This window comes from Oryzias latipes, chromosome 23 (genome assembly GCF_053564925.1).
Source record: "Oryzias latipes strain Hd-rR chromosome 23, Olatipes_Hd-rR_3.1".
Lineage (NCBI taxonomy): Eukaryota > Metazoa > Chordata > Actinopteri > Beloniformes > Adrianichthyidae > Oryzias > Oryzias latipes.
The window spans coordinates 4,300,984-4,310,075 of record NC_136259.1 but is presented as its reverse complement, the minus strand read 5'-3'; the positions used below and the strand labels follow the sequence as shown (position 1 = coordinate 4,310,075).

Here is a 9,092-nt window from a genome sequence, read left to right as displayed (position 1 = left end):
TCTTTGTTTTTCAATGAGTTAAAAAGTTGTAAAATTTCAGAAACTTTAACAAATAAAGCTTAAAAAATAAGATAGTTGGCTCGGGAGGATCTGTCAATCAAATGTTTTTGACGTGAGACCTCTGATTGGTCAGTTTATAAGTTGAATAACTTGCACGAAAATGAATATATCATGAGAATTAGCAAGAACAAATTCAAAGATCAAGAATGGTCATTCTGACCAATAGGAGGACTGAGTAACCGCTGTTTATTTCTCTATAGAAGTCTCAGGCATTTTAGCTTCTGGGAACCACTTCCTGTCTGGAACAGGAGGACTCTCAGTCCAGCTCTCACGTACAGTCACGGATTTGAATGTTATTTACAATTCAGATCTAATCTACATGCTTACATGCACTTCGAAAGCTAGTATTTAATAAAGATCCGTGTTTGCATATTGTCACTACCATCAGATTTAAACTTTCTGTCTGACTTTTTCTGCGTTTGTGCTCATGAGGAAAACCAAATGACAGGATGGTTGGTATCCACTCAGCCGGTTCCAGTTTCAACCCTTCTTATTATTTTTTTTTTTTGTCTCTTCAAATTCCTCGGATGAAATGGAAAAGCCAGATTTCTCAAAAACCCAAACAGCTGCTGTCATAAAGTCATCAGATGATGCTGCTTGAAGACGCGATAGTCGGATTTCTGGCTGTGCATGGAACCGGATTAAGCGTTCAGGCCCTGTAGACAGACGGGGTGGGGTGGATGGGGGGGTGGGGGGGCTGTGGTTTTCCAGAGGTGGGATGGACTTGTGGCTCAGGCGGATCTGTTTGTATACAAAACACGTCACAGCGAGGCCACGCCCACTGCGCTGAGCCGAGCTGATGCAATAAAACCGGCGCGCGGAGGGCTGCTTCCTCAGAACAGGACCTCCATCAGAACTCTCTGCCGCCGCTCCAGTCCCGGCTTTTTCTTATTTAAGATAGTTTTTGGGATTGTTTTTACCCTAAAAACTCGGTTTTTATTCTTCCTAGGAGCGGGTTTTTCCAGTCCGAACAGCTTTTTTATTCGAATTCATCCATTGAAAATCATAAATCATCGCGGATCCGACTGTTTTTTTTTTAATTAATTATTTTTTTGGAAGAATTCCTCCGGACTCGAGCTGTTTCTGACCACCAGAAAGGAGTTTTTATTTGGTTTTCAGCGTCCGTCTTGCTGCAGGTAGGAGCATCCTCGCGCTGGAAAATTACCAGACAGAAGTGGGCGTGGCTGTTTCTGTGACGCTTCCACCCGCAAAGACTTGAATTATTTACCTTCTGAGTCACGGCGCGAGGAGCCGCTGGTCTTAATTCAGGTGTGCACGAGCCTGGCCTGGCTTGGGGGAGGGGGGGGGGGGGGGGGCCTCGCGCACTTTGATGTCCAGACGTGGGGTTGACACCGGCTATGGGGGGGGGTACCGGCTGACACGAGCCGGTCGGTCTTGGGGATGCCGGGAATTCTGGGAGCGGCTCGTGAGCGTTAAAAATGTTCTGCTTGAAATGTCTGTTAGCACTCCTGGGGGGGCACAACCGCCACGAGGAAACGGGGGGGGGGGGCATCTCCATAAAAGGAGCTGCACGTGCCTTTTGTTTCTGTGGAAGCCGGCTCTTTTTTTTTTTTCTTTTCCCGTCGAAATATTTAGTTAAAATGTTAAAATACTTTCTTTAAGCTTTTCTTTTGAAAGTGTTTTTCCTGTCTGCCATCTGCCGCGAATTTATAATTCATCTCCTCAGGTGACGCTCCGGCTCTCTAGTATTTTTCCACTGCTGACGTCACGCGCTGCATCCTGGGGGCCGCGCGCTGCCGCTCAACTATCCAAAGCTCGCGAACGCGCAGGAAGATATAAAACGCCCTTTTCCCTTCTTTATTTTCCAGCTCAGAAATGCCCAACAAGAAACACACCGGCGCCGAAATGAAAAGTCTGGGTGCCCCCCAGGAAGACGACAGCAGCACCAACAGCAGCGAGTTCCCCTACCCCACCACCTTCATCAAGAAGAAGGTTCCTCTGGAGGGGTGAGGCTGCCCTTCATCCCTGCTCACCCACCCTTCATCCCTGCTCACCCACCCGCTGAGGCCAAACTCCTAACTGTCCTGCTTTTATTTTGTAAAGGCCGTACCCGGAGTTCGACCCCGAGTGTCAGAACTTCCTGCCCGAACACAACCCAAGCAAGAAGAAGTATGAGACGGATTACGTAAGAGCTCCTCTGACTCCTGCAGACGTCCCGTCTGTTCCTCCGGCCTGTCCTCACCCTCTCCGTTTTTCCCCCAGCACCAGGGCAGCGCCTCCTTCGGCATGTCCGTCTTCAACCTCGGGAACGCCATCATGGGCAGCGGCATTCTGGGGCTGTCCTTCGCCATGGCCAACACGGGCATTGCGCTCTTCGTGTAAGCGCCGCTCGCTCTGGTTGTTTGAGTCTGGGACAGGTGTGGTTTTGGTCTGCTGCAGCGGTTTGACCCTGACGGGCTGATCAGACCCGGGCCGGTTCTGGTTTTGGGGAGGGTTTTGGTGTCGGTTTAGGGAAGAAGGAGCGGCAGTTTAAGGCTAATCCTTCCAGATTAAGGAGCAGCAGATCCTGAATGGAGGAGGTGGGAGGAGGCGGAGAACCCCAGACCGACCCGGATCGGGGAGCAGGTCTTCCCTGAGACCGGGTCGGGTCTGACGGATTACTGACGGCCGCTGGAGCAGTCTCCGGTGGCGTTCAGATTAAGTTTCCCCTGGACTATTAATACGTCCAGAGGAACATTGCTGCCTCAGCGTTAAGAGGATCACGTTCAGGCGACGGGGAGGGGGGTTCTGCTGATGCCGTGATCCCGGCACACTTGGAGATCAGCGTTTATCCGTCCTCCACGTTTGCTGATCCGTCAGGAGGGCGCCGGCGTCCTTCGCCGCAGCGTCCTCACACCCTCCTGCTCTCTTTGCAGAATCCTCCTGGTTGCCGTGGCGATCTTCTCGCTCTACTCCGTCCACCTGCTGCTGAAGACGGCCAACGAAGGAGGTCAGCATCCTGAAGCAGCAGCCCCCCCCCCCCCCCCCCCCGCCGCCGTCCGTCGTGGTGTTGACCTGATCTCGTTGTGTTTCGACCCCCACAGGTGCGCTGGTTTACGAGCAGCTAGGGTACAAAGCCTTCGGCATTCCCGGGAAGCTGGCCGCCTCCTGCTCCATCACCATGCAGAACATCGGAGGTGAGCGACGCCGGTGAACGCGGTCGACCGCGGTCGCCTCTGTCCACGTCACTGATTGGCTTTGTTCTGCTTCAGCCATGTCCAGCTACCTGTACATCGTCAAATACGAGCTGCCCATCGTCATCCAGTCCTTCACGGGCGCCAGCGGCGGGTCAGTGGCTTCCTGTTGCCATAGATTTGTTTCTTTTTTACATATTTTTTTTAGCATTTCTTGCCTCGGCGTTCTCTACATCCAAACCAAACTGTGGATGTGAAGCGTTGCCGCCATGTCCTTAGCTTAAAAAAAGAACAGGAAGTACTAAGTAATGCAGTTCCTCAAATGACCACTAGGGCTGGCCATCCAATGCAATGGCTGCGGTTTTCCCAGAATGCATCAGTGCATTCCCTGTAAAGTGTTGCCCTCTGAGGGGGCGGGGTTACTGTAAACTGTCGACCCGGGCTGTCCTTCACGGCTGGTTCTTCTCGCCTCACAGAGAGTGGTACGTCAACGGGGACTACCTGGTGCTGATGGTGTCGCTGGTCATCATCCTGCCGCTGTCCATGCTCAGGAACCTCGGTAGGCGCCGCGGCCCGCGAGCCAAGCAGACCGCCGCCTCGGCAGCGCTGACCTCTTTTGTCTTCCTCAGGTTACCTCGGTTACACCAGCGGGCTGTCCCTGCTCTGCATGGTCTTCTTCCTGATCGTGGTGAGCGCCGCGCTTCCTGGTTCGTGCCGGCATCCCCGCAGTGGGGGAATCGGGTTCTAACTTGGGTCTTCGGTTCTAGGTCATCATCAAGAAGTTCCAGATCCCGTGCCCTTTGACCGCCTTGGAGGCCGCGAACGAAACCCTGAGGAACCTCTCGGTTTTTGTCAACGCCAGCGCCGCGGACGACGGCGAGGACAACTGCAAGCCCAAGTACTTCGTCTACAACTCGCAGGTGAGGAACCGCTCCGGCAGAACCCTAGAACCCGCTCTTGACGGTTCCTTAAACACTGACGGGTTTCCACGCAGACGGTCTACGCTCTCCCCATCCTGACCTTCGCCTTCGTGTGCCACCCCGCCATCCTGCCCATGTATGAGGAGCTCAAAGAGTAGGTTCTTCTTCTTCTTCTCCCTCGTCTTCGTCGTTTCCCAGACTCCCCCTGGTTCTAACCCGAAGATCTGATGTTTTTCAGCCGCTCCCGCAGAAAGATGCAGAACGTGGCCAACGTGTCCTTCCTCGCCATGTTCATCATGTACCTGCTGGCGGCGCTGTTTGGATACCTGACCTTCAACAGTGAGTGTTGGTCCCACCGTCCGTCAGGGTCCGTTATGTAAGCGCGGGAAAAGCCGCCGCCGGGCTGCAGCTGTTCCGTGTTCTCCTCCCGGAACACAACAACGCTTATGCAACGCCACGGCGGGGGGGTGGGGTGGTGGTGGCCCCCACAGCCAAAATCCACAGCTGAAAGGCGGCTTAGTTTGTGTTCTGACGGGACGTGAGGGTTCTGGTCTGACCCGTCTGCTGGTTCTCCTCAGTCCACGTGGAGCCGGAGCTGCTGCACACCTACTCCAAGTACTACAAGTCCGACGTCCTGCTGCTGATCGTGCGCCTGGCCGTGCTCGCCGCCGTCACCCTCACCGTCCCCGTGGTCCTCTTCCCGGTGAGTGTTTGGGCTTTGGACGGGACCGGTGGGCGGGGCGTGTCAGACAGGACCTAACCGCCCCCCCCCCCCCCCCCCCCCCCCCCCTCACACAGATCCGTACGTCGGTCAACCACCTGCTGTGCGCCCAGAAGGAGTTCAGCTGGATCCGCCACGCCATCATCACCGTGGTCCTGCTGGCCGGAACCAACATCCTGGTCATCTTCGTCCCCAGCATACGCGACATCTTCGGCTTCATCGGTGAGCGTTCGTCCGCACGCCGTTGTCCGATGGCGTCCGGGCAGAAACTGCGATTATTCCCGGTCGATTTTCAAACGTTTGGCACTTTTGCGACCGAGTCGGAGTCCCCGATTGGTCCAAGTTTCCATGATTCTCGGGTCGACCAGGATCCTGATCTTCATCAGCGCTCTGCTCTGCTCTCCAGGTGCCTCCGCCGCCGCCATGCTCATCTTCATCCTGCCCTCGGCCTTCTACATCAAGCTGGTGAAGAAGGAGCCCCTGAAGTCCATGCAGAAGATGGGGGTGAGTTCTCGCCCGCTCCTTCCCTCCCACGCCGCTCCGCTTCGGCGCCCTCACGCCGGATCCCCTCTCTCCGCAGGCGGTGGCGTTCCTGGTGTGCGGGATCTTCGTCATGTGCGGCAGCATGACCCTCATCATCGTGGACTGGGCCAACAACGCCTTTCAGAAGAACGGACACTAAGGGGCGGAGCCTGATCCGACCTGTGGAAGCACATTCCCAGAGAATGTTTCAGAACTCTGTACAGTTTTAGACCACCGACAGACCCCCCCCCCCTCTTTTTTTTAATGTGCTTTTATTTTGAAATAGTTTTTTTTTTTATAGTTAAGGTACAGCTCAGAACAAAAACATGGACGTGCCTCCTGCCGGAAAACACTAAGCTGTCGAGTTCAGCCGCGCTCAGGAACCGGCTGTGGGCGGGGCTATGAGCACCGCCGCTCGATCTGCACCACTTGAAGGTTTCGCCTCACCTCCTCCTCATCCAGAGGCGTTCACAACTCCGTTAACCGATGTGTTTTTTTTTCTTTTTGCCAAAACCGGTTTGTAAATCACCTGTGAGTATTGAGAAGCACCTGTAGAGTTCAGCACACGCCTCCCGGAGGAGGAGCTTCAACATTTCTGGTCGTCACGAAGAAGGGAGGAGTCAGCAGGAGTGAGCGCTCCCTCGCAGGTTTTTTTAAAAAAAAAAACAAGTGGAGGAGCGGTCTGACGGCTCCTCCGACGTCACCAACCGCTTTGTCGACCCTGTATTTATGGAAGACCGTCAGCAGTGTAATTTAATCTATTTTAATATATTTATATGATGTATATATGTACATATCCGTAGACGGACTGCAAAAAGCTGTTTTTATTGCATTGGAGCTGCAGAACAGGAAGCCCTCCATGTGATGCTGCTGCTGCGATCAAAGTCATCCCACACTGAAGCTTCACATGAAAAACCAAAACCTTTTCGTGTTTTTTATACGTTTGCCCCAAAGAGAAGCAGCCAAATGTTCCTCTGGAGACGGACCACCGCTTGACCTCAGGGGCACGGAGGGCTCGGACCCCCAATGTTACTCTTGTTTCAGTGAAACACTGTAAATTCTGTAGCAAATGTCCAAAAATAAAATCAAAAATCATCCAGAGAGTCTGATTTTCATTCTTCTCGGTCTGTTTAAGCGGGAATGCGCCTCCTGAAATACTTCAATGGTCTTGTTGTGGTTTGAAGTACTTTTTGTTCTTTAGTGGACATCTCAATGAAAATGTGTTAACGGTCGTCTTCCAGCTGCTGCCTATAGGAGGCGCCAAAAACGATCATCTGCACCTTCCTCTCTCACTCCAACGTCCTCTACGTCCATGGACCTCCTCTACGGTGTTCCTTTAGACCTCTGTCCTGATAGCTACATCATCACTGGTCCACCTCTCAAACATCCACCATGACCTGTTCCTCTGATGGATTCCTCCCAAAGAGAACCTCTGCCTCTTCATCTCTGCTGCCTCCAGCTCTTCCTCCTGTCTCTCACCTCAGTCTTCTACACCTTTCCTTTCATCCATGATGGCACCTCACCTGCTCCACCCGTTCCAGTCCGTATAGTTTCCACTTCCCTTTCCAATTCCTGCTATGGAATCCCTGATTCTGATTTTAAAATTGTTTTTTTTTCTCTCCTAAATGACTGCTTTATTAGGAGGAATAGTAGAAGTTTTTCTCTTTGAAAACATTTTGTCAGAAAACTGGACACAATGTTCTTGACAATGTCGCCCCCTAGTGGACAAAGTGGGAACCATCGAGTCTGATTTCAAGGTTTAGAAACGGTTACTATGGTGATAAACAAACCTTTGTTTCTGTTGTTTTTTAACCCTTGTGCTATCCTAGGCACTTTAACGTTGAGAGTTAACATAGCACAAGGGTTAAATGACCCCACCCTTACATTGACGCGTTCTCCCTACCATGACAAAGGTGGATAAAGGTGGAAAGATTTCCTGTAATCCATGGCCACCAGTGAAGATCACAAATCATTGAAGAAAAAAGGTTCAGCGCACTGTCTAGTGGGTCTAGATGACCCAACTCCCAACATTAAAGTGCCTAGGATAGCACAAGGGTTAAACAAGGAGATCTTTCACCAACTCTTTTTGCCATCTATGTCAATGACTTAGCTGAAGAAATTAAGAAAACTAACTTAGGTATTGATGTTAATAATTGGAACTTGAGCATATTACTTTATGCTGATGATATTGTTTTGATAGCTGATGAGGAAATAAAATTACAAGGAATGTTAAATACAATGAATGACTAGTGGAATCAATGCAGACTCACTAAACACAAATAGTTCATTTTAGAAAGCCTTTTGTACCTCAAAGTATTTATCTGTGTTATTTCGGTAAAACTACTCCTTTGTATACTGATACCTCTAAATATCTGGGTTTTTGTTTTTTTATAAAAATATGATGTTCTCAGAAGGAAAGCAGCTGTTATCAGATTCTGCTGGGGGGGGCGCTTGGCGCAGTGATAAATCAGATGAAGGTCTGACCTGAGTTGAGTTTTGACACGTTTAGTAAATTGTACGATGCCGCGGTGGGATCTGTGTTATTTTATTCTGCAGGAGTCTGGGGTTATGAAGACCCTCCTGAGTGTGATAAGGTTCAAAACAGGGCAATAAGATACTTTCTGGGTGTACACAGGTTCACCACTAAAGCCGCCATAGAGGGGGACATGGGGGGGGGGGGCTTGTGTGATCAAACAAAGAGCAGAAGTTCTCAAATTATGGAAAATATTTGATTGGGATAGAGCTCACATTTATCCCTGGTGTAAAGACGTGTTGAACATTCTGTCCTCTGTGAACCTACAGTCATTGTTTTTTAATTGAAATTAGATAGATTAAGGAAACTTTAGTTGGTTATTGTGAAAAAGAATGGAAAAGGAAACTGCTTCAAAAACCAAAATTAAGAACTTATTTACAAATTATCTGCTGAGCCATATGTTATGTACAACTTAAAAAGAGGACAAAGATCCTTATGTGCTCAACTTAGAGCAGGAGTGCTCCCCCTACAGGTGGAGGTTTGTCATGGTAGGAAGAACACATTAATGTGAGGGTGGGGTCATCTAAGATAACACAAGGGTTTCAGGCGTTCCTGAGGAGGAAAGACTCTGTGAGCTACAAGTGGTGGAGGATGAATTTCATTTTTTGTTCTATTCTCCTTTGTAAGAAAAACAGAGACTTTGTATGTATGAGATGATAGAAAAGAAATGTCCTGATTTATTTTGGTTATTTGAAGATAAAATTTAAGGTTGGCTTTTTTAAAATGAAATTTTTTGTTTGGTAAATTTTGTGTCAAAGGCAGGGACAATAGGAATGGACACTTTGTATTCTGTTAGACTTGGGGGGGGGGGGGGGTTATTGGATTTTTGTGATGGGCATGTTTCGATACGTTTTATGTATTTTGTCTTTCAGTGTCATTTAAGCCCGTGTGGGCTGGGCACATTAGTGCATGACACTTAAATCAATCAAAAACTTCAGTAAGTGATGTAAAAAAATAAACTATGCAGTTGATTTTATTGTTGGGGAGATAACAAACTATTATATCTTAAATTTTTAACATGTTCTAGCATTTTCTAATGATAAATGCCAAGAAGATCAAGATTAAAACTGCATTTAAATATTTATTCAAATGGTCTGTCGTGACGCAACTGAGATGGGCGGGGCCAAAGATTCCCTGCTAAAATGTGAAGCACACATTTTCAGACATCTTTGTTTTCATAAACATTTGCCGGTTTTTGCTGC

At 49.6% G+C, this 9,092-nt stretch overlaps 1 protein-coding gene across 2 annotated transcripts; it reads left to right on the top strand.

The window, feature by feature from the left end:
* Positions 1 to 834: 834 nt before the first annotated feature.
* Positions 835 to 6,456, top strand: slc38a2 (solute carrier family 38 member 2). Of its 2 annotated transcripts, none has more exons than XM_023952368.2 (16): positions 835 to 1,196; positions 1,890 to 2,027; positions 2,125 to 2,206; positions 2,284 to 2,399; positions 2,937 to 3,010; positions 3,105 to 3,197; positions 3,273 to 3,348; positions 3,671 to 3,753; positions 3,824 to 3,882; positions 3,962 to 4,114; positions 4,189 to 4,268; positions 4,353 to 4,453; positions 4,693 to 4,817; positions 4,913 to 5,057; positions 5,242 to 5,339; positions 5,416 to 6,456. In XM_023952368.2, exons 2-16 carry the CDS (start codon positions 1,897 to 1,899, stop codon positions 5,515 to 5,517), a joined length of 1,518 nt encoding a protein of 505 aa, XP_023808136.1. In that variant the 5' UTR covers positions 835 to 1,196; positions 1,890 to 1,896; the 3' UTR covers positions 5,518 to 6,456. The 2 variants fall into 2 exon arrangements, with proteins under 2 accessions (XP_023808136.1, XP_023808137.1); XM_023952369.2 differs by having other exon boundaries at positions 844 to 1,329.
* The last annotated feature ends 2,636 nt before the right edge of the window (positions 6,457 to 9,092 follow it).